This window comes from Leguminivora glycinivorella, chromosome 12 (genome assembly GCF_023078275.1).
Source record: "Leguminivora glycinivorella isolate SPB_JAAS2020 chromosome 12, LegGlyc_1.1, whole genome shotgun sequence".
In the NCBI taxonomy this organism is placed as follows: Eukaryota; Metazoa; Arthropoda; class Insecta; order Lepidoptera; family Tortricidae; genus Leguminivora; species Leguminivora glycinivorella.
In genome coordinates this window covers 22,247,772-22,275,409 of record NC_062982.1, presented here as the reverse complement: position 1 = coordinate 22,275,409, position 27,638 = coordinate 22,247,772, and the positions used below count along the sequence as shown (strand labels likewise).

The 27,638-nt window shown below is 37.3% G+C and overlaps 1 protein-coding gene across 2 annotated transcripts in view; it reads right to left on the bottom strand.

The window, feature by feature from the left end:
• Positions 1 to 461: 461 nt before the first annotated feature.
• LOC125232190 (prolactin-releasing peptide receptor-like) overlaps positions 462 to 27,638 on the bottom strand; it is a 147,583-nt gene continuing 120,406 nt past the window's right edge. For both annotated transcript variants that reach the window (XM_048137824.1, XM_048137825.1), the window contains exons 3-4: positions 8,323 to 9,756; positions 462 to 683 (exon numbers count right to left, since the gene is read on the bottom strand). In XM_048137824.1, coding sequence (XP_047993781.1) covers positions 8,325 to 9,716 — 1,392 coding nt within the window. In that variant the 5' untranslated portion in view covers positions 9,717 to 9,756 and the 3' untranslated portion in view covers positions 462 to 683; positions 8,323 to 8,324. The remainder of the gene's footprint in view (positions 684 to 8,322; positions 9,757 to 27,638) is intronic.

The following is a 27,638-nucleotide window of genomic DNA, read 5'->3' as shown; positions in this document are numbered from 1 at the left end:
GAAAAACGAGCATGTGAAAGGATTCTATAGTTGAACCACGAGCGAAGCGAGTGGTTCGAGAATAGAATCCTGAACTTGCGAGTTTTTTAACACACGAGAAGTAAAATACATTTGCACCCGAGTGTAACACAAAACTTTTCCCCTCACTATAGCGAGGAAACTACAACGCAAAAAAATGCGTTTATCATTGCTTCCAGTAGTTCCACAGGTGGTAAATCATCTTAATTACTAGATTTACCTACTTTTATCAATTTTAAAGCAGTTAATTTGACTTTATTCAAGGTCAAATTACTTTACCCACTAGTGGATAAAATGCGTTTTTACCCGCTGATATTAAAGGACAAAACACGTGTTTCCGAGCTAGTGAGGGGAAAAGAAAATTGTAGTAAGTATGTATGGAATGAATATAGACTTACTGCGTTTTAACTTTGAGGAACAGCGTGAGATACGAGATTTTTAAAAGTAGTGACGATATGACTAAGCGCCATCTTGCGGAATTTCATTGGAACTATTTTCTTCATACTAAACTGAACTGTCACCCCATACATCAGAATAACAGCGCCTGACAATAGTCATATATTCCTGGTCAGGCTAACATAATTTTACAAATTACGTACATACATACATATTAACAACATGTCGATGTGATTTAAGAGAAAGTAAATGCTCGTTGTAATCAGTTCCTGAAACAAAGAAAAAAGAAGAATTATAAAATGAAAAAATATAGTGCAGCCGAGAAAAAACTTCCTATCTTATGTATTAATAACCTAACCACAAAATTAAAATTTTGAAAAAACCTCCGACTGCGACATAGTGGACCGATTTTCATGAAACATGGCTAAGATGCCCGACTAACTCAGCTATAAAAAAAAAACCTAAATCGGTTCATCCGTTGGGGAGCTACGATGCACAGACACACACACACAGAGACAGACACGGCAAACTTATAACACCCCGTCGTTTTTGCGTCGGGAGTTAAAACAGTTTATCAGGGGTCCCCAATTTTTTTGCCTTAGGTACGTTTCGCGTATATAGTACCTTAGTTATTAATTATTTTACAACACGCAATAAGATTACTTATAAACAAAGACATATGTGACTCCGTAGAGACGGATAAGGTCTAAGAAAAAAAAACGTACCGCAAAGCCATAGAGAAAAAGGTACGGTGGCCTAGATGGCGTCACACCTTTGGGGAACGCTCGGCTAGATGGCGCTAATATTAATATTTGACATTTTAACACATATCAAGCTGAATATGGGGCCAAATTGTCAAAACTGAGGTTCAAAAGTTTTAAGTCCGTGTCAAGAGATGGCAGTCTAGTAACTGTAATTACACATTTTACTTTGACAGTAACAGTATGATTACCTGGGAGATACTACACCATGGCCGACTATCCAGGCTCAAAATCTGTCATAGTTTTGCTAGCAGTGTCCCGGGGAGACATTGTGTCATGCTTAAGGCGCTGTTGCTACTGGCTGTTTAAATTATTGATCCTTATTATTGTATAATTATAATTTGGTATATATATATATTGACTTGTTGAGTACATACTAGTTATGTATTCTGTAGAATTAGTTGGAGATTGCTAGCTTAACAGTCTCTTGACGTGAAATTTGTATTTCATACGCATTTTTTTTTCTATTTCTAGTTCTTTTGACACTTGGAGAACCTTTACACCTCCAAATTTTTATTTTTTATTATATCCCATTAATTATAATTGACTGTGGGGACCTTTTACATCTCCCAAGATCTTGTTTTCAATTAAGTCAATTTAAACTATGTAACATACAAGCACGGAATGTTGTGTCTTACATCTAGGTATACCGTATTCACTTATTATTGGAATATTTAATACAGCCCGGACAGCTTGAACATGTCATGCTCGCTAAAAAGTCTTTGCTTACGGTGACGTCGTTGATCGGGTCGCCACCTTCCCGAATGAAGGTTGAGGGAGGCGATGGCTGAGATGCGCGCCATATTCGTGAACGGGTGCTGTTTGTGAAGACCGGTCTGTTTCAGCTAATAGGGGCTATGCTATTCTATGTAACATTAATTTTGAATGAGATTACGTTGAGGCACTCTGTTCGGTCCTTGTTTGTTTATTTTTCTTTCTGACTCTTGGAGACCATATACATCTCCAAGGAAAAAAGTAGATTAAGTATACATATATTTTTTTTTTCCTTTGCTTAAGACAACAAGAGTCTTTTACAACTCTAAAGTTATTTTAGTTATTCGGTTTTTTTCTTCATGTATAATTTTTTTAGATGTACTTTGACACTTAGAGACTCTATACATCTCTAACATCTCTTATTAATAATCATAATAGCTTTGTACTTTGTATAATTTCTTGTGTTAATTTTTTTTTTATGAATACTTTTGCTTATTAAATTGTATCTTGTTTTTTTTTAATGCATGTTAAATATAAGATGTAATGTTTTGAAAGAAGTGGCCCGCCGAGTTTCTTGCCGGTCCCATAGTGGATACCCTCCTCCAACTGAGGGGGGACTGAAATCTTCTCGAGGCTGAGGCGTAGGGTTAGAGCCGGCGTAGTTTTATTTGACGTTCATAAGCGCATTGTAATATGCCTACTTGGAAAATAAATATTTCATTTCATTTCATTTCATTTCATTTTAGGTTAAGGCGCCATAATATACAAGTATATCTTGATTTGTGATTTATTATTTCCCATTTTTTCCCACACAACATATTTCTTGCTATTTTTGACACATTTTGGATATAAATAGAAGTTATGTTTAGTACTAAATTCTTTAGTAAATCGCTTTTTTGTCTCTCCTGAAAAGTAGCTAAAATGCACATAGCGGAATTGGCAATCTCACCGACGATATGTAGAATTGTTTATACAATAAATTTGATTGATTTTTATCTTTATCTTTTATCTAAACTATGCTTAGTTTGGGACCAGGCCCCGTAGCCGAATGGCATTTCTGCGACGCGAGATGCCATCGAAACGCCGCAGAAATGTAGTCTGGCTCTGTCGCGCCAATACGCAAGAGCGATAGAGATAGATAGCTACGAAAGAAATATTATCGTGAGCGTTTTGTGAGCGTTTGTGCATTATGCTATGCACACAGGTCCATATGTGTAAGATGTCCCTAAGTATCTATTTATTTTCTGAAAGAAACTGTAACATTATTTGACGACCGGTCAGGCTCAGTTGGTAGTGACCCTGCCTGCTGAGCCGCGGTCCTGGGTTCGAATCCCGGTAAGGCCATTTATTTCTGTGATGAGCACAGATATTTGTTCCTGAGTAAAGGATGTTCTCTATGTATATAAGTATGTATTTATCTATATAATTATGTATATCGTCGCTGAGCACCCACAGTACAAGATTTGCTTAGTTTGGGGCTAAGTTGACCTGTGTAAGGTGTCCCCAATATTTATTTATTATTTATTATTGCGTACCTATTTTTATATCAAACGTTTCTACTAAGAACGGATATAAAAAATCAGAAGAAAACCTAATACAATTTTATTGAGAAAAAAAGGTAAGTAGGAACTTGTGTGAAGGCCACAATATATCAAGTGTAGCAAATTTAATGCGGCGTGCCATTTATGTTTTGTGCCAGAAATATCTCACATTTCTTAAGTAAGGCAAAAAATATTTCTGATATTTTTCCCATAAATAATCATAGCGTACATTTTGGTTAACTATAGGATTAGACTTATATTGACCGGGATATAGACCGTGATTACCTTTTTGATTTTTGTCGAGCTCCCGATATTTCGACGCAGTTGCATGCATCATGATCACGGAAAACTGACGAAGGCGGGTGGATGTTGGACAAAAATCAAAAAGGTAATCACGGTCTATATACCCGGTCAATATCATTCAAAACTATAGGATGTATTGTTATCCTATGGCAGATGGACTAAAATTTTACGCAATGGAGGCCAGATAAAGGAAGCGTTTGGCATCCGTTGGCTTGTTGGGTGAACGAATATTGCTATTTGCGGGTCACAACTAGACGAGACTAGTTCAGGACCGGTACAAGTGGCGTACCAGAAGAGATGCCTTGCTCAACAATGGGCTAATATCCCTCGGGTTAACCCTCCATTTTCGTTGGTGCAAGTGGCCCTTAAGAACTTTGCATCCTAACCTTTTGTGACAAATATTACACGAATCGCTCCGCTGTTTGAGTTTCTACTCTCACCGGAACAACACCCCGAGCACTTCTCGCCCCGATCTCCCCTATACTGATTGTTGTGTTTGTACACGATGTGCCGTGGTCAGTAATCGAGTTAGAGTATGTAATTGCTCCGAGATCAAAGACGGGCTATCTGAAGCATCTAATACATAGGCTGGGAATCTGTCCCTACAATAAGGAATGTAATAAAGCCTTCAATGCCTTCATATTGACGAGATTTTGTCCATTTAGTATAATTATGTCATAAGCTACTTTTTTTTTAATACTACTTCGGTGGCCAACAAGCATACGGTCCGCCTGATGGAAAGCGGTCACCGTAACCTATGGTCGCCTGCAACTCAAAGACTGTCACATGCGCGTTGCCACTCCATTAGAAACTTGTACACTCCCTTTTGCTGTGTTAAGTATACAGCAAAAAGGAGTGTACAAGTTCCAAGGAGGGTTCGGGTTGCCGACGACTCAAAGGACAATAGACGGAACAAATTAGTTCTGTAAGTCCTCCCGTCGTCAGTACACCGCACCCTCGTTGAGCTCTGGCAGCCTTACTCACCGGCAGGAACACAACACTATGAGTAGGGTAGGCACTAGAGTGCTATTTGGCTGCGGTCTTCTGTAAGGCGGAGGTATTTCCCCAGTTGGGCTCTGCTCTAGATTCAAGCGAGACGACTTCTGAAAATGCCCTGAAGTGAAAATCTAGCGTGAGTTGCGTGCCAATCACTAAAATGATATGACAGGAGATGAGAAACTATATTCTAACAGGGATAGCCTAGCCATAGAACCTCTGTGATAAAACGAAGCAACGTAATGAGGAGGCACACTCAAAGGTTATGACAGATGGCGCCACCTTATTAGTCCATTACACAGATAAAGAATTTCAGACCCAGTTACACCATAACGAAGTTTATGGTACCAGGTCGGTGTCTGCGGGCAAGCTTGTGCCACAGTACAATAAATAGTACTATCGTACAGTATGGCCACTCCCGCTCCCCGCTGAAAGTGCCGCCCACCCCCTCTCGGTTACTTCACAGTTACCGCCTGTCAAAAACGCGAACAGTCGACCTGTCATATCTCACTCATACAAGCTTATTACGCGTTCACCTACACGAGCTAAGACTGTGTGCTAGGAACGCGCCTCTTTCATATATTTGATCGACAGTGTCCGAGATGTGCTTGTGCCGAGGGTCACTAATTACTACGGCGATAGTTGTATTCAGAAACGCCTTCCCTACATACTCAACAGCCTGCCCTCCGACATCAGACAGGAAACCTGCAAAGTGAAGTTTGGGAAAAAGCTACTAGTATTATAGATAATATGATAATATAGTTATATAATATATGTAGAGCACGACAAAGCCTGGCTTGACAACCTTAAGCAGAAAAGGCTCCGTTCCAGAGCTCCTCCTTCTCTTGACTCGCGTTTTACCTGTGATAGATGTGGCAAAAGGTGTCGGGCTGCCATCGGACTACTAAGCCATCTGCTAAGATGTCGTGGCCAATGATGACGATGATGATATCTAGATTATATATACATGATCATAATGATAATGTAAGAGAGTAAGGATTGCTCGATCCCACAGTCAATCCGTGAAAACTGTTTTGTGGGACATTGTTCTAATGTAAACTGTTTATTTAGGCGTTAATAAATAAATACAATACAAAAAAAGTACGTGAGAGCGAGAAGTTGATTTTTTTCTCTCTCTCACACATATGGATGACAGTGATTATGCCAAGGCACTTGCACAGGCACCGCCTAGCGGGATAAAATGTCAGTGTGTCTCCTCATTGTGTTTAGGGTCTTAGGAATTATTTTCATATGTCAGTTGCTTAATGGCAAAAAAGTACAACGATAAAAACGCCAGGAAATGTATATAAACGGAATCTATCGGAGGTAGTCTAAAAATCTCCAGTTCCCAATTCAATCTCGTCATTATTTTCCACAAAAATCAAGCTATTTTTGTCGTCAATAGTGATGTGCGAAAACATTCCTCTATTAACGAATATTCCTACGAATAAATATTTCAGTACGAAGGCACAAACGCTCACGATAATATCTCTTTCCTACGAAATACGATGATAGCTACCTATCTAATCGTTCTTGCGTATTGGCGCGACAGAGCCAGACTACATTTCGTTTCGGTGGCGTTTCGCGTCGCAGAAATGCCATTTAGCTACGGGGCCAAGTAAAAATATTTATATGTATCGTATTTTAATACATTTTTCATACATACATAAACTTACGCCTGGATTTCCAAAGCAGATACACTGAGAGAAATTTGCATTGTGAATTTAACAAGTTCGACTTGTTGCGGTTTATCCGTTTGAATCAGACAAACGTATGTTTAAGACAATATGTGTCAATGTGTGTCAATGTGTGTGTGTGTGTGTGTCGTTCATATGCGCATTGTAATATGCCTACTTGAAAAATAAATATTTCATTTTCATTTTTTTTTTTCATTTTCAGGTTGTTTTTATAAAATCGACTTGTTGATTCAAATATATTGCCGATTCAAATGACAAGTAGCTTGTTGTTTGAACCAAAGAGCACGTAGGCGCAAAAAACTTGTTGAACGAACATGAAAACTGGTTGTATTTTCTCTCAGTGTAGAGAGGACATTACTCGTTATTTAGACCAGAATAGGTCAGATTCCAGTGCCACTTTTGGTAACTAAGGGGTCTAAAGTAAACCAAATTCGTATTACGATAATGCGTGACAAGTTGCTAGCCCATCGCTTAAACACAACCGAACCTGTATCCCACAGTGGAGGACATTTTCGCGAGAACAATTATTTTCACGAGAATTTTATGTTTTTCCTACTCAGAATCACGAGCCCTTTCAATCTAGGGCAAAAAAACAAGAGACAAAAAAAATGGTCCTAAAATTTTCTTAATTTTAATTATTTTGCATACTTTTTCAACTTTGTAACCGCTGTACAAAATTGTAACGAAGTGGAAAAATTAAATTTAGGGCGCTTTTATTTACCTAGTAGGATCGAAAGGGCTCGTGATTCTGAGTAGGAAAACATTAAATTTACCTATTTAAAAAAAAAAGTGTTTGAATCTTTATTCGCGAAAATGCCCGTCAACTTCCAGGGCATCTACGGAAAGAAAAGTCATCACCATGACATTTTCCTTTCGGCCGTCATCGCAACCATTATTGTGCACTCGCCCAGTGAAGGGTTATTTCACAAAATCCTTCCAAAATATTGCTTTCGTTAGCAACTTCAATCAATTGCGTAAGCTCAAAAATAGACTGGGAATTTGTTAGCCAAATCTGACGTTGCATAAGTTGCATTGTAAGTAGTATGCGAATGAAAAGACCTTAACTACAATGTTGTGAACCGTGAAATGAATATCGAGGATAGAGGTAACAAGAACACTAAACTTGGGATGTGAAAAAAGTTTAACCACATCACTATCTACTAAACTTTTCCAATGCCGCAAGGTAAATATTTGAAAACTTGTAAGATTGACTGTTCTGTCTTCTTTGTTTTTAACTATGAGAGTTCGGAAGTTGACCAAATAAGATTTCACACAATTACTTTTGCTAGCGGCCTAATTCGAATTTTATTGGATAAAAGAAGATCTATAAAAAATTAGTGTATATAATTATCCAATCTCTCATACTATTGTACTGAAAGAGACAGTTATAGCTATTCTACTCGATCTGCATTTTTTTTTCTTCAACTTATGAAAATTATACAATGAATTTTTGTCGAGCAACTAGCTATCAGTCATATTTTGTCAGAATGGAAATTGCTGCCATGATGACGTTGCCTAGTGATTTCTACAATCTATGGGTTGTGCAGATGACTGTGAGCATTAATCTGAACAGTTTGTGCTGCCTGTCGTTAGTTTCAGAAAGTATACCAATAAATCTGCCGGAAACTTGTGTTATAACTAGTTTCAAGGTTTGACTACGAAGGATATTAATTATCCTAATTTGTAGGTAACGACACGCGGTAAACGGCGTAAGGTAACATTTGCAATATTTGCATGCTGACAAACTGGGATCGGAGATTTTCATTTAATTGCATGGCTGATCACAATAACTTATTTCCATCAATTCAACTAAGATGTCACTAAGTCAGACGTATGAGTCTATGTTAATATGTAAATGTACTTAACATGGGTAGTACTAAATTAATGAGTACTTACATTTAAATAACAATAGATTTGCCATCCTTCGACTCACTGAGCTGGGATTCCTCATCTATTAATTGTAAATTTACGTTTTCGTTCTTCGTGTTGTACGAAGCGGAGATTGGTTTATCCTCTAATATAATATTTTCTATCTCAACTCCATCTTTTCTACCATTGCCCTCCAACATGCGATGTTTTAACGATGGTCCTCTATTGAAAGAAGATGCTAGTAAGGTTTCTTGTATAGTATCGTTACCATTGCAGATTTTATCCGATTTATGTGTCGGCATACGACCGGAATGGTAGCTGGTTCTGACTCCTCCAGTTGACTCAAAGAAAGGCAACACTTGTTTGAATTCTTTCCTAAAGTTTTCATTCAACCAAGCGTACAGAAATGGGTTGTAGCACGTCGAAGCCATCGCCATTGAGTGAGCGAGGAAGAACGACATATAGTAATAGTTCCATTCCGTCATCGCCGCGTAGAAGTCATTGAATATATTGATTACGTTGATAGGAAGCCAGGAAATACCAAAGATGGCCACCATGGAAATGAGCATTCTGTTAGTTCTTTTCTTTCTATCTCTATCAGCTTCTTCTCTCCTGGTATTCTTAGCACCCGGCTTAGACCTGGCTCGGTCGTTCAATCTTATACTAACACATGTGTAACATATGGCTATAACTAAAAATGGTATGACAAATTGCAGCACGCTTGTGAAAACTCCGAAGATTCTTCTCGATCGGTCTGCGGGCCAGCTTTCTTCACAGTAAGTCTTGTTATTCGTTATCTGTATTCCCATGAAAAGGCCATATGGACATGTGACTACTAAGGAGAATATCCATATGAAAACTATGATGAAGATACAAGTATTTAGCTTCATCCGTGGATGGAAAGGGTATATGATGACGAAAAATCTGTCGATGGCTATTGAGGTGAGTGTGAGCGTGGATATATAAACGCTAGTCCCTTGAGCGTACGGCATAAGATGGCATAGTAATCTTCCAAAAACCCATCGTCCGAGGAATGTGTACATAGGAGTCAAAGGCACGGCAAAAACGCATAGCAGTATATCGGATAGTGCCAGATTGGTTATGAAGAGATTGGTGACCGTCTGCATAGCCCGGTTTCTAAACACGACGAAGCATACCAAAACATTTCCGAACACGCCTAAGATGAAGATGATGCTGTAGAGAATGCAGAAAGCAACTTGGACAGCTATGAAGTCTATGAGATCTGTTGTTTTGTTGACTTTTGGGTCTTCTATGACGTTGTATTCGTCGCCGATGATAGTTTTTGTGTAGATTAGGCTGACTCCTGGGACGTGGGAGGCATTCATATTCATATTGGTGGCATTTTTTGGGAATATTGTGGTGATGATGTCATCTTGGTAAGTGGAGTTGAAGAGAGCCATATTACGTCATGGCGGTAGACCGGGGAAGCTGCCAATCCATCTGCAAAGAAAGAAAAGGGTTATAAATCGTTAGTTGAATGACGAGTACCGTCGTAAAGAGCCAACTGGGAGTCAATAAAATTGTACTTCGATAGCCTATAAAATTTAGGTCGAGGTCGCTATTTAACGACATTTTTGTAAAGACATTTTAACACGTGTAGGTTAAGGTACCAATAATAACAATGAATTGTAATCATCAATCATTTGTCAACAAAAAAAAACAATAGGCACTTGAAAATGAAGGTTCATGGACCTCTAGAATCGATATAATTTTACATATATTTTTATATATACACAGTTATTTCGAAGTAAGAAATTTTTATAACCGGATTAACAGTATATCTTTCACGTCTACTAAACTTCTAATATTATTTGTAAATTGTTTAAATATTCATTTTAAAAAGTCAAACATCAAACTTCAAACTTCAAACTTTTTATTTTGCAAGAATACACGTAAATACATAATAGGTCTTAAAACTAAGGAAGTGTCAGTGTATTCGACCAACAGGCAATAGGCATGCAAAAGATGAAGTTATAAAATGTCAACATGTAACTAACCTACCTTCGGAAATTACAAAACAATAAATTTTAAATCACGTCAAAAAATAGGGTAGGTTCACATTAAAGGTATTAATGGTTACAAAACTAGGCAGAACGGAACGGTTATACATTCAATGTCAAAATAAAACTAACACAAAAACCAAAATTTGAAATGGAAAAAAAAAACAGAAACATGACAACAAAAAAAAATAAAATAAATAGGAGAGTCAAATTTAAAATCCGATTGTCTATGGTCACAACAGTAAGCAAACATGTGTTAACCGTTATTATATTATTTATTAATATTAGATCATAAGATCAGTCATTGCAGTTATTAAAGTTAAGAAAATCTGTTACTGAGTAGAAACAGTGCTCATTTAAAAACTCAATCAGGTTTTTCTTAAAGACAACTTCGTTATCCGTCAACCTCAGCGATTTCGGTAAACAGTTATATATTTTCGGCGCCATTGAAAAGAAACTTTTTTGAAAAAAAGCCGATTTACCAGGTACTGGGTATATTTTGTCACAATTTCGTGCCCCCGTAAGGTGCCTGAACAGATGCATATTTCTTTTCTCCGCTCGCATGACACATCTACTGTCAAATAGCAGTCAAAAGGCGCCTAGCCTTATCAGAGTTTACAATTAACATTCACTGGATAAATTTCGTCGGGTACCACGGCGGGCGGGTGGTCTACTGGTAATGACGTTAGCCGCGTAAGCTGAAGACTCGGCTCGGCCACCAGTGGGTCTTGTCGTTTTTTCTTTCGTATGTATTTTAATTTCGTATCTATTTTTCTTTCGTATCTATTTTTATTTCGTAATCTATTTTAATTTATAATTTGGACACGTTTTCGATTGAAACTACAGAAATGAAACATACACTAGAGACACTTGTCTTCAACAAACATTTGAAGAAAACGTATAATTTCCGGGGTAATTCCATATAACAGAGTAATGTAAGTGACCAATTATTTGCATGTTTTTTTTATTTTTGGTGCTAATTTAAATATCAATATATCTAAGGATTAAAAGTAGGCTTATCTAGAGATAAATTAAGACTTCAATTTGCATCATAAATAAAAAAACATGTAATGAAGTGGTCACTTACATTACAGTTACGTGGAATTGCCCTCCGAATGAACACACCAGTGGGTTCTACAAGACAAGTGCCGCCCTAAAGTATTTGATACCCTTGGACATTTAATCTCCTTCCAAATGTCACCTTTGCACAGACAAAAAAAATCCTATGAGTATCGCGACAAAAGTACGAAATAAAGGTTTTATTGGTAAAGTGAGAACAGGTTACACGTGGGCGGTTGCCATGGCAACGGTTACAGCGGTCGTTAATAGTATCGGCTGTAAGTCGAGTCTTTCGAGTCTACTTTTAGACTCGATCTGATTTGATTGTACCTACTTTGAAGTATTTTCAATATTTGTACTAAAATCCGTGTTTTGAAGTCTTAAAAAGTATTTTAAACCCCTAAGTGATGACTTAGACAAGTTATTTATTGCCTAAGCATAAAAAATAAGCAAACCTTCACCTAAACACTTTTAAAAATATACAAATGTATATTGAACAAAATTCACACCTAATAACCTAACCACAAACTTAAAATTTTGAAAAAACCCCCGGCCGTGACATAGTTTACCGATTTTCACGAAACATGGCTATGAATACTCCCGAAAAAAAAAGCTAAATCTAAATCGTTTCATCCGTTCGGGAGCTACGATGCCTCAGACAGACACACACACAAACAGACAGACAGACACGTCAAACTTATAAAAACCTCTTTTTGCGTCGAGGTTTAAACATATAAATATTCTATTATGACATGTAGTGAATCCATTAATTGGCATCTTAAAGCCAATTTTAATCTTAAGTCGTTGTCCATAAATGTGACCGAATGGTGTCACGTATATCTCTTGGGTTGGTGATTAGCGTGTCGACTACTGGTATTTTCTCCTTATATTATAATGGAGACGATAAGTTTTTGAAAGAAAAAAAAATCTTTTCACGCTATCAATTTTTATTATCTTGACCCTCGAACTCAAGCCCTGAGTATAATAAATTGATTCAAGTCTTGAGACTCTTTTTTTTCTGTCGAATTTTAAAAATGAGTGTAAAGAGAACAGCACTAGTCGTAAAAATGAACATTAACGCGATGTAGGCTTTCAGTGCCAAATGAGGAATGTCTCTCCAAATAGACCAATTCAGTTCTTACCTGTGTTTCTAAATTATATCTTATGGCTTCGTAAATATGGCGCAGTTTAGAGGAATAAGGGAATTTATGGAGGACTGTTTATTTCTTATTGTTTTAGATGGAAATCCGTGTTTGATGGTGTTGTTGAACGTCTCTTATTATCACAACTTTAGGAACAAATCAAGTATTTTGTTCAATTGGTCAAAAAGACGCTTTATTAGTTTTATTAGAATAGAATAGAATAGAATAAACATTTATTCGTGAACACAGACAAGACAAAGAACACATAATAACAACAAGACAGAAAGTAATGAAGTGCCACGAAATGGCCTCATCTCAGCGTGTTGCTGGTGACTTCCAGCGCTGATCTTCCGATGAGACCATCAAGTGAGAAAGATTCACGGAGGGCAACAGACAGAAGAAATGCAAAACACATATACAAGAAAAATGGACTACAGTTAAAAATAATAAAATTGAAAACGTTACAAGAAAAATAACAACAGGCTGTGATATAAGCAAGATCTAAGTATACAAAAAAATAATAACAAACAGAACAGGACAGAACACATTAAATTAATTAAAAGAAAAAAGGAAAGCGTCATACACCAGATCGCACACACAGCGTTCCATCGTTTGGTCGTACCATACTATGGCTGTTCATTAAGGCGGCCATTGCTAGTTGCAACTAGCGCCAGCGGTAGCTACACTAACTAAAAGGCAGGTTCTGTCACTACAAGACAATATAAACAAACGTAATTTTATTTGAAAGCTAAAAATCAAATGTATAAGTTTACAGGATGATAAAAAATACTGAATACTGAATAACATTACTTACCTACTTCTAAAAAGCTGTGCCACTTTTTTAATTTTTTAAAATTTTGATCGGATAAGGAACACAGAACTGCGCTCCAAAACAGGTATCACAGATGTTGGTGTGAAGGCAGTCAAGCTCAAGTGGGATTGGGCGGGACACGTTTGTCGGATGCATCCGGAGAGATGGGCCAAGGTAGCGACCGAATGGGCGCCACAAATTACCAGAGGCCGAGGTAGACCAAAGATGAGATGGCGGAAAGACATGGACTCATTTTGTGGCGGCTGGCGAGAGCATGCACAGAGCCGTGACGAGTGGCGGAAAACAGGGGAGGCCTTTGCTCAGCAGTGAGACACATTTATAGGCTATTAAAAAAAATTTTTTTTTTGAAGTTGATTTCTGACCGCAATCTTAAAGTCCACACAAAATAATTAAAAATAGATGACGTGAAAAACAGTAAGCAGGTATGTGTCATATTACGGTGGCAAAATGATGTACCCCTTGCGCAAAAACTGGCATCCCTCACTTAGCAGAATAATCTATTTTAGAATCCTTTGCTTCGTTTAGGATTCAATTTACTTGTGATGTAATACAATCTACTATTTATTTCGTTTTCGTTCGAACCCCGGCTCGTACCAATGAGTTATTCGGAACTTATGTGCGCAATGTCATTTGATATTTCCCAGTCGCTTTTCGGTAAAGGAAAACTCCGTGAGGAAACCGGACTAATTTCAATACGGCCTAGTTACCCTTCGGGTTGGAAGGTCAGATGGTAGTCGCTTTCGTAAAATTAGTGCCTACGCCAAATCTTGGGATTAGTTGTCAAAGCCGATCCCAGGCTCCCGTGAGCCGTGGAAAATGGCCGGAGAATGATGACAATCTACTATTTATTTCTCCGTAAGACACAATATTGTTAAGACGCTACAGGAGCGAAAATGCTAAAATAGAAAGTAGCCCTCCTTTCAATTTGGGAAGTTTAGTTAAATACACTTGTGTTATTAAGTAACTAGATTTATCGAAAAAAAAATGTCCATTCAGAGCAACTCAGTTAAAAGATATTGCGAAAAAATCTTTAAAATCGAGGTTCCGCTCTCGACTGTTTCCTCCTTCAAAACATAATCAATCGTGACAAAATTTGAGTATCTGAATATAATGAAATAATCTGTGTTGGACCGTTTACTTTTTTTGGCTAATTGTTACCAATTTTGAATACCACACCTTTTCTTGCGCCATAATTAATAAGGCCGTTTTTGGAAAATTTTAATGGGCTCCAGCGTCTTTAAAAATAGGAGTATCAAAAAATCAAAACGGTCCGACATTGATAAAAGTAATTATAATCTGTTTTGAAAAAATCACTGCTCTATCTTCAAAAATCATGGAGGAAATAATCGAGAGCGTTTGTATGGAGAATTGACCCCTCCTGTATCGTCTTAACTTAAGTACCTATTTCACGAAAAGTACCATAGAAAAAGATAACCATTTCCAAGCTGTATCTAAATAAGTTTTATATTACTTATACTTAATATCGTTGATTGAAATTATAATAATAAAACTGATTCACAGAATAAGAAACCTAACATTTATGTAATAGTACATTACGCACGTGTATCGTACGACGTTTTTCAGTACAGATGAGCCTCCGAAGTTTCGACCTGGCATATAATGAACCACTTCTCGCACTAGTGCGTAAAAAACACCATCTGTACTGAAAAAGTAATTTACTTTCGGGAGAATAAATTTATTGTCCACAAAAATTGTTTCTCGGAAGCTTTGCGTTTTCGTTTATTTTTAGAATTTGTTAAAACAATAAATAACTAATAATAGTTTTTTTTTATAGAACGCAAAGTTGTATTTGAACGCCGTGTGTGGAATTGAAAAACGAGCAAGTGAAAGGATTCTATAGTTATATTGGTTCGAGAATAGAATCCTGAACTTGCGAGTTTTTTAACACACGAGAAGTAAAATACATTTGCACCCGAGTGTAACACAAAACTTTTCCCCTCACTATAGCGAGGAAACTACAACGCAAAAAATGCGTTTATCACTGCTTCCAGTAGTTCCACAGGTGGTAAATCATCTTTATTACTAGATTCACCTACTTTTATCAGTTTTAAAGCAGTTAATTTTACTTTATTCAAGGTCAAATTACTTTACCCACTAGTGGATAAAATGCGTTTTTACCCGCTGGTATTAAAGGACAAGGACACGTGTTTCCGAGCTAGTGAGGAGAAAATTATTTTAATCTACCGCTATATAAGGCCATTAATTATGTTCCAATGCCCGGAATTTGACCGTGACCGATTGTCGACTTCTACGACACCCGTGGGAAGATAGGGGTGATGAAAGTCTTAGCCCGTCACCATACTAGGTATTGTTAGTATATTACTAATAGTAAGTAAAGTTCTAATAAGGTACAGGGGGCCGATTTTTGAGTCTCACTGTCACTAAAATACCGGTTGAAAACGGTGAATTGCCTATTATTTTCAGTGACAATTTTCTGAATTCGAACGCCGTGAGACTCAAAAATCGGCCCCCTGCGGGGCAAATCTCGACTCGGGGCCAATTGTAACTGATCCATTTTTAGGGTTCCGTAATCAACTAGGAACCCTTATAGTTTCACCATGTCTGTCTGTCCGTCCGCCCGCGGATAATCTGAGTAACCGTTAGCACTAGAAAGCTGAAATTTGGTACCAATATGTACCTATATCAATCACGCCAACAAAGTGCAAAAATAAAAAATGGAAAATAATGTTTTATTAGGGTACCCCCCCTACATGTAAAGTGAGGGCTGATATTTTTTTTCATTCCAACCCCAACGTGTGATATATTGTTGGATAGGTATTTAAAAATGAATAAGGGTTTACTAAGATCGTTTTTTGATAATATTAATATTTTCGGAAATAATTGCTCCTAAAGGAAAAAAAAAGTGCGTCCCCCCCCTCTAACTTTTGAACCATATGTTTAAAAAATATGAAAAAAATCACAAAAGTAGAACTTTATAAAGACTTTCTAGGAAAATTGTTTTGAACTTGATAGGTTCAGTAGTTTTTGAGAAAAATACGGAAAACTACGGAACCCTACACTGAGCGTGGCCCGACACGCTTTTGGCCGGTTTTTTCAATATTACACTATGATGTTGAATTCTACATATTGTATTCAATGAACACGCCTACCATATATAACCGGTAAACACTCTATTTAATAATGCAAACATTGTAAAACATGGAAAAAATGGACCAGTTACATTTGCCCCCCAGTCGAGATTTGTCCCGGTGTACCTTACAAATTACAACGTATATTTAGATATTCTAAAACTACGTCACTACAAATTAAATTATTTATTTCTTGCAAATAGGTACTTTATTAAACAAACGCCGTCCAAAATACTCGAGTCTTAAACCTTACGCAGTTGATGTGCTCGAAATTTAATGAAGTGCTCTTAGCAACTACGGAGAAATTATTTGTTCACTCTAAAGGTGAAGTTTAAAGTGAAATAAGTGAAGAGGAGGTAAATAGGTGAAATAAAAGTTCTTTATTTAAAGAACCTCCTCAGGCTCTATAAATATAATGTGATAATGTTTAGTAAAACATTCCACTTTGTCGCTTACCATAGAGACAAGATTAGCATGTATCTTTTCCCCTCACTAGCTCGGAAACACGTGTTTTGTCCTTTAATACCAGCGGGTAAAAACGCATTTTATCCACTAGTGGGTAAAGTAATTAGACCTTGAATAAAGTCAAATTAACTGCTTTAAAATTGATAAAAGTAGGTGAATCTAGTAATAAAGATGATTTACCACCTGTGGAACTACTGGAAGCAGTGATAAACGCATTTTTTGCGTTGTAGTTTCCTCGCTATAGTGAGGGGAAAAGTTTTGTGTTACACTCGGGTGCAAATGTATTTTACTTCTCGTGTGTTAAAAAACTCGCAAGTTCAGGATTCTATTCTCGAACCACTCGCTTCGCTCGTGGTTCAACTATAGAATCCTTTCACTTGCTCGTTTCTCAATTCCACACTCGGCGTTAAAATACAACTTTGGCCCCTTGTATAACAAATAACTATTATATGAATAAACTGACAGAGCGGCGTTATAGCAATCGACAAAGTGGGACGTTTTACTAAACACTCTCACAAATATAATCATTCTTATCGTGAGTTTTAGACGGTACTGGCTTATCGATATGCCGTTCTCGAAATTTTCCCGACAACAGACAAGTACCTATATCTGATCTATCCCATAATAATATATTATGCTGAGACGTTGTCCTGGGAAGTTGCCAGCTCTTCAGACACTAGTGCGAAAAATTTGTGCGCGATGGGACCGCATCGATTTAGAATTTCAACGCCATAAGGTACAAAAAAGGTAATCTTTGTCAAGACTTAGACTTATTTATCACGCTTAGCTTAGAAGTGTGTCCTTTTCGTGTAAAAAGTAAAGGTTAATATTAAAACGTGAAATGCTCATGTTAGAAACTTATTTTAATAAATAAACTCAAGCACACAATGGCAAACACAATACCCTTAATAAAAACCTTATATCCCAACCCGGTCAGTACCCGGAACAAACGTCCCCAAAATACCAGCCGCGTTGCCGCGCTGTATAGCCAACGATATACGTTGTACCAGGTACGAACCTACGAACCCGATCTAGGATCGCAACCCCTATCCCGCAAGCGTCTACCCAGGGCCTTCACAAAATCCTTGGCTTCGGCGCACCAGGGACCAGCCGACTCAACCGCTCAAATAAACTTAATATACATTTAGAATTTCACCTCGCAAATTAATATTTAAATATCTCTCGTTATTTATGCAGACTTCAGATCATGTAAATAAATTGGAAACATTTTGTGCATGCCAAATATGATTTCAGTTAATTGCAATTTAGATATGTTACGTTAATTTAGATTTCCAAATACATGATCCAGCTACGCAGAGTTACATGGGCAAGTGATTTGGTAAATATTTTATATTCAATACATAAATTGACTACCAAAACTGGGAGAAGCTTGCGGAGTGCGTTGGAGATGGTCGCAAGTTCGTCAATGAGACCTGGTTTGCGGCGCTTGCTAACAAAAGGGAAAGAAGGCACCATAGCGAAACGTCGCAATCGATTGCAAGCTTCCCTTGTCAGCTATGTGAAAAAATATATCGCTCTCGCATAGGTCTCTTTAGTCATCAAAAGCGAATCGTCTGAAATAGACGCTAAGGCCAGTAGTAAATGGAGTTCAGTCTGTGGCATGTTCATTTCACGATAGACTATGAATTTCACTAGACTAGACAATCTAGACATGTCAGTGTAGTGCCGTGTTAAGATCTTACCACCCCTTTCTTCCCGTGGGTGTCGCAGAAGTCGACTGTGGGATATGGGTTAAATGACAACCTGGCATTGCAATGTAACGATTTCGTTTTTCTTTCAACCCCTTAATTGCCAAGAGGGGTACTGAAACTTGATTAGTTTTATGTGCTCTGCCTACACCTCTACACCTTTATGTATGTGAGTGTGTAGCTACGGAGATTTATATAGACTGACAAAATGCAAAGAACAGCTTCTTCGGACACATTATGCGCTCTTACAATAGATACCCTAAAAACATTTAACAAAACATAACCAAATCCCTCATTACCTACCTGACCTGACCACCTTATCAGATCTAACCTATATAAAACACCACTACAAAACACAATAAAACCAGCCGTTACCAATGAAAGAGCAACCGGCCGCCCGTATCTCTAGCGAGGACCGATTGACTCTCAACAATGCCTAAAATAGAAAAAAAACATTATGCGCTCCGATAAACACAATCTTAAGAAGCTGATCATGGGGCAAATGGATGGCAGAGCACAAATCAAGTTTCACGTGGAAAAGGCAATGGGGTTGAAAGATAACGAAATTGTGACATTGACAGGTTGCCATCCTCTCGCCTACGTCACAATTTAACCCATATGCCGCAGTCAACTTCTACGACACATACGGGAAGAAAGGGGGTGGTGGAATTCTTAACCTGTCAATCTCAAATAAATAACAGTCCTTATACCCTTCGTTGTAAACTTATACACTTTTCGTACTAACAAAATTAACGTCTCCTGTTTTTAAACATGTTTAATCCTTTTACAAAATATTTTAAGAGCAGTTTATTATAAAGTTACAACAAAAAGCTCAACGTTTCCGTTAATGACGTAACTTGACGCCATTTTGTGAAAGGCGTGACGTATTTTCATAATTGCTCAAATTTCTTGCGAGTATAAAATTTCCGTTGTTGTATGCGGAAAAGTGTTCGAACTGTAGAACCTTTTCACAGTAAGCACCAAAGTGATTTCTATGCCAAATAAAGAACAGTATCAATAGATAGGGTTCTAGAGTGGCCTTGGATACAAATTGGTTCACCGTATAAATATTTTAAATAACTATATATCTTTTATATATTGTTGCACCGGAAATGAGACCTTGTCAATTTACATGATAGATAATATTTATTTACAAAAAGATAGTTACAAATATTACAAATACGTATCAAAGCATCAACAAAACAGGGAAATTTATGAAGTGGAGGAAGGATTGGGTAGGGCTGCGCCATCATTTAAGCCAAAGAAGTTTTTGAACGTGTTAAATTTGTATCGCGTACGATACACATGCTTGTAGCACGGATTATTGAAATTGTAATTTTTGATCTTAGCCAACCCGTACAATGTCTATAGTCAGTTGCTTTTACGCAATTTATTAACTTATTCTAAAACTTATATTGACCGGGATATAGACCGTGATTACCTTTTATATTTTTGTCGAGCTCCAGCCCGAAGGAGCAGTCTACACAATTTTGACATCTACCCACCTTCGTCAGTTTTCCGTGATGATGATGTATATGCAACTGCGTCGAAATATCGGGAGCTCGGTAAAAATAAAACGTGATCACGGTCTACAGAGTGGGGCCTGTAACAAAGGCGAAGAATTGAACTCTAGGCTATTCTCCTTATACTGATCAACATTTGTTCGGCGACTTTTAAAAATAACTTGTATTTTGATTTTTATCACCCTTGAAAGTTTTTTCTAAGAGGTAATGTATTGCGAATTCTGTTAAGTCTAAAGTGTGACAGACAACGTCAATGACAACAATAATGGCGTACATTGAAGCTAATATTTATTTTGTATGAAAAATTAAAAATTTAAAGACTTCATAATTTTTAAAAGTCACTAAACAAATGTTGATCAGTATAAGGAGAATAGCCTACAGTTCAATTTTTCGCCTTTGTTGCAGGCCCCACTCTGTATATCCCGGTCAATATGATAATGAAAATAACCGTGAAACATTCAAAAACTCTTATTCTAAAATATTAATTTGCTTGGCTTCCAAATTGGTTAGATACATAACGAGAATGAAATATAATTAGTCGAAAGTAAGTGCCAATCATTCGATAATTTAACCACATTGCTTGGCAAGTAATTGAACATTTTGATTAACAATCGTACATAATTACATTTTCAATTAACATTTCTTTTCGCTGGACTATTTTATTTTTTACTTGTACATTAATGAGGCATAAAGGTAATTATAAATAATGATGTTTCTATTTTGCTTAATAACATTTTTGTTAAATATTCGAAGCGAAAAATAATTAGTTTCTGTATTAAGCCAAAAAAACTCTATTGACAGTTTTCATTTGAACATCGGATTACGATGGGAAGTCGGGATTAATACGCATGAAAAAAAGGTGTCCATTTTTTCCACGATAGTTATTAAATTTTACATTTTTGCGCTTTGAAACACAGCTACGAGTACATATTAATTCGAGTTGCTGTTAGCAAAGAGAGAAATTTTAAATTAAAAGAGAGCAAAATTGTTATATTCAATCAATTCAATTCAATTCAATCATTTATTCATAAATAATAATTTACACGTCACATCATCATATTACAATTTGCATTTCTGTTATAGTTCATATTGGTAAAAATAATAATAGTAGGTACTTAATCTAGTATTAAATAGTACTAACCATAGTTTTATAATTTGCTGTTCATATCACAAAGTCTGTAGGTATTTTACATGCATGTTTTTTTAAGTTAAATTTCGAGTATGAATTTTCTGTCTATTCGTTGTAATAGGTTAGTAGGTTCAGCTATTATTTACTTTTTTACTTGCCCAAGTAATCGTGCAAAGCATAGTACGCTTCGGAGATTAAGAGGGATTTTAATTTTGACACAAACAAGCTGTTACTTTTAGCGATCTTGATGTCCTCGGCCACTTTATTATATATTTTAGGACCGATGAAGTTGAGGCACTTTTTAGCCTTAGCCAATCGGGTTCGAGGCGCACGGAGCTCCTGGCCGCGTCTGAGGGGATACTTGGGTTCAACAGCGTCCGCCTGGAACTGTTCCAAGTTACATCTTACCTGTTTGGCTACCTCCAGAATATAGAGGGAAGGTAGGGTTAGGATTTTGTAACCTATGAACAGCTCCTTGGCCGGATGATCCCATTTGACCCCGGCTACTACACGGATTGCACGCTTCTGTAACCGAAAGACCCTTTCACGGTCAGCGGCGTCCCCCCATAGATCCACACCGTAAGCTAGTATGGAGTGGAAGTACCCAAAGTAGGCCTTTCTGACGTTGTCGGTGTGCAGACTTGGTCGCAGTCTAGTGAGCGCGAAGCAGGCAGCAGCAAGGCGGTCACACAGCGCGTCGATGTGCGGTCCCCACGTTAGGCCCGAGTCGATAGTGAGCCCTAGATACTTGACTTGGTCCACTTGCGGCACCGGTAGGCCATTGCAGGTGATATTGAGCGTGTGCTCTCTCGTTCCACGCAGGCCGAAGTGGACAATATTGGTTTTCTCAATATTCAGGGCCATGCCGTTCGCTGCGAACCATGCCGCGACCTGGTCCATCACTCTACTTAGTTTGAGTTTAAGCTGGTCGTAGTTGTCTGCTGCGACAATCACACAACCGTCATCAGCAAAAAGAACGAACTCCGCTTCGTTGGATGCCTCTGTGAGGTCATTCATTAAGATGAGAAATAGGTTATTCCCCATTATAGAACCCTGGGGGACGGCGCTGGCACCCAGTTCCAAGAGCTCTGATCGTTCGCCTTTGACGGATGTTAACTGTTTACGGCCTTCGAGAAAGGATGCGATCACGCGGTGCAGGTTGCCCGTCACACCGTAGTGGTCAAGTTTTGCCAGGAGTAGTGGATGATGCACCAGCTCGAAAGCGCGTGACAGGTCACAAAAAATGGCAGCAACTTGCTGTTTCGCCTCTAAATGACTCATGACCCTAGCCGTTACGTCGCGCGCAGCATCTATAGTCGATCTACCTGGCTGATAAGCGTATTGTTGCTTGTTCATTAACCTGTTCTTATTGCAGTGTGATATAAGTACATCGCTAAGCACGCGTTCGAATATCTTTGAGAAGATTGGGATTAGTGATATTGGTCTAAAATATTTTACATTATCCATTTTTCCCTTGCCTTTATAAATTGGCTGTACCTTTACATTTTTTAAACTGGCAGGGTAAACCCCGCATTCAACACATTTATTAAATAAGTCACAAAGTATACTATAAATAAACTGCGGTATTATATCTAAAAATTTAGTTGTCATATCATTGATGTCTTGCGAATCTTTACGTTTAATTTTTTGCGCAATTTTTATTATCAGTTGTCGCGAGCAAGGTTCCATACAAATAATATAATTATGCATGTTTAGCGATGTACCCATTTAGATAGGCAAGCGCATCTGAGATGTTCGTATTCGTGTTGACACTCTTATTCGCATCGACATAAAACCGGTTTAGTTACTAAACTTATACTTAACAATATAACTTTACCTATAGACTGAAACCTTTTTAGGAAAAAGCACAACGGTTATTAATGTAATATAAAGTGTTACGCAAGTGTCAAAGTTCTGAAAGGGTAAAATTTTATATTTATGTACTGATAAAATACTCGTAAGTAAATAGGTCGCGTATGAATACTTACTAGAATGAATGTTATGTTATGAATTCTGTAGTCATATATAGTTATTTATGTGATACAAATACGAGCCTTATAATGTACAGTTGCAAACATTGCACTTGTTAAATAAATAATAAATATCTGGGCGACCGAGCTTCGCTCGGTTCTATTTTATTATATCACAACTTTAGATAAAAAAAACTCTTATATAAAAAAAAAACTTAATGTCTGGCCGGGATTCCAAACCTTGACACCTGCGATCTGTCTGCGAGCATTAGACTGACCTCGTACGACTGAGCTACGCGGAGCCGACGCGCGGTCGGCGAAATTAATGACCATATTTTATGTTTACTAACTCGAAAATTTGCGTTTTCCGGGATCTAAGGCTACGCTAGATCGATTTTTCACCCCCAAAAACCCCCACATTACAAATTTCAACGAAATCGTTAGAGCGGTTTCCGAGATCATCGGTATATAAATATAAATAAATCAATAAATATACAAGAATTGCTCGTTTAAGATTTGAGACTGTTAATAAACTATGTTTATATGAAGAAAAGTTACCAATATTAGGATGGGTGTCCGCAATGTCTTTCTTCACATAATTCACAATATTACTTTATAACCCACAGTTATGTATATTTTTTTATATGAATAAAATGTATTTATTAATAACACTTAAATAAAAAATCCATAGAATAAATATCATAAACTAGGCAATTAAAAAGAAAACTGAAAATCTAAGTCTAAAGAGCCCTGAGGCATAGTGCCCGAGATGCTGGCAGCATTTCCTCGCTGAATTGCAATACTTAACCGTTGAGCGAGGAAGTTGCCAGCTGTTTTGTCCCCCGTAGTATCAGTAAGCCGCTTCGCCAAGTCCTTGTATAAAATCTGGGCGCCCGGGCCCCACGGACCGACGGTCTCGACGCCAAAAGCAACAAAGTTGTAATAGGCTAGTTTCCTATACTTAAAATAAAATATTTTTCACCACACCAACTGATAAAGGCGTTCTTTGCTATTCGAAAACTGATAGCAAAATTGCATTTTATCCACAAGAGTGCAAAGTAATTTCATACAAATTTTAACTTGATGTCTAAAGCTGGGTGTTGGAATTCACGTATAAATAATGATTTTGAATCATAAATGTTAAATAAATTGAAGTACTTTATTTATTTTGATGTTTTACAGTTCATATTTTCATAGTGTTGGTGTGGTGAAAAATTTTGTGTTTCACTCGGCGGCAAAGTTTGTTTAATCTTCGTGCCTTGAAACCCTCGCAACGCTCAAGATTCCACTTTTTGAACCACTCGCTACGCTCGCGGTTCAATATTGGAATCTTTCGCTTGCTCGGGTATCAATATTGGCACGTGCGGTTAAACAACAACTTTGCCCCCTTGTAAAACAAATAACTATTATACAGTGCACGAAATAAAGCACCACATAATTAGAAGAAAAATATGGACAGTAGTTATGTTTAAACATAATTTCTATTTAATAGGTCAAAGAGAAAGATATAAAGTAAATGAATTGACGTTACATCACTCCTCAATATTTCATAGTAATTCCATATTAGCAAATCGTTTTGAAAGTTCTTAAAAAGAAGCTGATTTGGCTAGTAGGAAACTAGCCTATTGGCGTCGAGGGGTCCATATTGGCTCATATAAAATTATTGTTTATACCGATTTGTGCTCCGAATGATCATTTCTCATAATTTTACTTATCATAATTTTGTTTCATTATTATCAATAGTACTACTATCACTGTTCATAATAATCATTTAGTCGAAAAATTTTAATCATTAATTCTATACAAATATTTAATAACATTCATAATTTTGTGTTTAAGAAAATCAATCATCATAAAATTATTTAAAAAGTTTTGGGGAAGTTCTATGAAAAACTTGTGCCATTTATAGAAGCACGCTAGAAGCTTTTACAGTGACATATACATACAATTTACATTAAAAATTCGTTTCTGGTTCGCTCACGGTCAACCTAACACGCTCCTCCTCGCTACGCTCGTCGTCGCACCTAACTGGACTGTCACATGTGATGTCTGTTCTGTTAACAATAATATAACGATAAATTATATTACTCGCAATCGTTATGATCATTAAGTATATAAACATAAACATTAGTATAAAACGTATTTATGATGAATGACATTATGAACATAAGTCATTCGAAGTTACGATAGTTATGAACATAAAATTGTTATAAATAATGATCGTTATAACGTAAAATTGTATGAGAAACATTTTCGGACTACCAATAATCTATATAACAATTTTATATGAACTTGGCGCTCCCGGCGTCGAGACCTCCGTATTTGCGTCTCTTATGCGTCTCTGCAGCCTCTGCAGCCGCGCCCGCTTAAATTTCTTTGTTAAATTATCATTTGTTAAATTTTAGCGCTCTGTTCGTTGGCAATGAAAGACTGGGTCATATCATCCCGTGCCCATCTTTATAAACCAACTAGTGGTAAAAATTCATATGTCTTGTAAAAATCCATAATTTTTAATAAGTTCATATAAACTCGTCAATATAATTATCAGTGGGAAGATTATAAACATAAACATACATACAATCACGCCTGTATCCCATAAAGGAGTAGGCAGAACACATGAAACTACTAAAGATTCAGTGCCGCTCTTGGCAAATAAGGGGTTGAAAGAAAACGAAACTGAGACATTGCAGTGACAGGTTGCCAGCCTCTCGCCTACGCCACAATTTAACCCATGTCCCATAGTCGTCTTCTACGACACCTACGGGAAGAAAGGGGGTGGTGAAGTTCTTAACCCGTCACCACACAGGCTAACAATGTTGGAAAATAAGTGATAACACAAGTCATTGTTAAAAACGTATAAAATTGAGATAAGTTCATAGCACGTAATTTGTACTTTTTAGTGCATAGGCATTTGAAATGGTAAGCCCAGAATAAAAATTTTATAAAACCAGACCCATTGCGTCTTCGCCACATATCGCAGCCTGGCTCCAATACGAATAGCTAACTGCGAAATAGTTATTTGTTATACAAGGTCGTCATCGTCGTCGTCTTCTCGTTTGCTGCCTATTCCATAAAAAAAAAAACAAGGGTGCAAAGTTGTGCATCCGTGTGTAACAGCACCAGCAAAAATGTATTTAAATCAAAATTAAAAAAGTTTAAGTTGACTTCGGTTACCGCGATAGTTACTCATGAAATAAAACTATGGAAACGGATTAAATCGCGTATAATGAATTTAAAATACATCCCGACGTTTCGAACTCTTCACAGCGTTCGTGGTCAACGGGTGACTGAGTCACTGAGGAAAAATTAAAATGTGCAAAAGCTACCCACTTACAAGAAATATTAACGAACCATGACCACAAATAATCTAGATTTCTAAGGCAGGTTCACACACTATTAATAAAGCTAGTTATACAATATTCAAAAAATTTTTTTACCATTACTCTGTTAAAAAATAATTAACCAATTAATGTACACAAAATTAACAAAGAAACAAACTGCAAATGTCGAACACCATACAACACAAATACCTCACAGCCTTCGTCGTGCTTGTTCCATTATCAGATGTACTACTGGATCCCAAGCCAGTGGTAAAGTAAAGCCATCCTCTCTATTAAAGTTTGGATATTTCTTGATCTCAATGGCCTCTCGCAACATTCTGGGTATATATCGCTATCGCTTCTCCTTAGCGAGAACCAGAGGCTTGTCAAACTTTATAGCATGATTGACTTTATCCATGACATGTTCAGAGACTGCAGACCTTTGCCGACGGTGCTTGACATCCGCTATGTGTTCCTTCACCCGTGTGGAAATGCTTCGTTTCGTCTGTCCCACATGTACAGGCTAGACTGTGAGTGCGGCCTGTCATATGTGGGACAGACGAAACGAAGCATTTCCACACGGGTAAAGGAACACATAGCGGATGTCAAGCACCGTCGGCAAAGGTCTGCAGTCTCTGAACATGTCATGGATAAAGTCAATCATGCTATAAAGTTTGACAAGCCTCTGGTTCTCGCTAAGGAGAAGCGATATATACCCAGAATGTTGCGAGAGGCCATTGAGATCAAGAAATATCCAAACTTTAATAGAGAGGATGGCTTTACTTTACCACCGGCTTGGGATCCAGTAGTACATCTGATAATGGAACAAGCACGACGAAGGCTGTGAGGCATTTGTGTTGTATGGTGTTGGACATTTGCAGTTTGTTTCTTTGTCAATTTTGTGTAGATTAATTGGTTAATTATTTTTTAACAGAGTAATGGTAAAAAAAATTTTTTGAATATTGTATAACTAGCTTTATTAATAGTGTGTGAACCTGCCTTAGAAATCTAGATTATTTGTGGTCATGGTTCGTTAATATTTCTTGTAAGTGGGTAGCTTTTG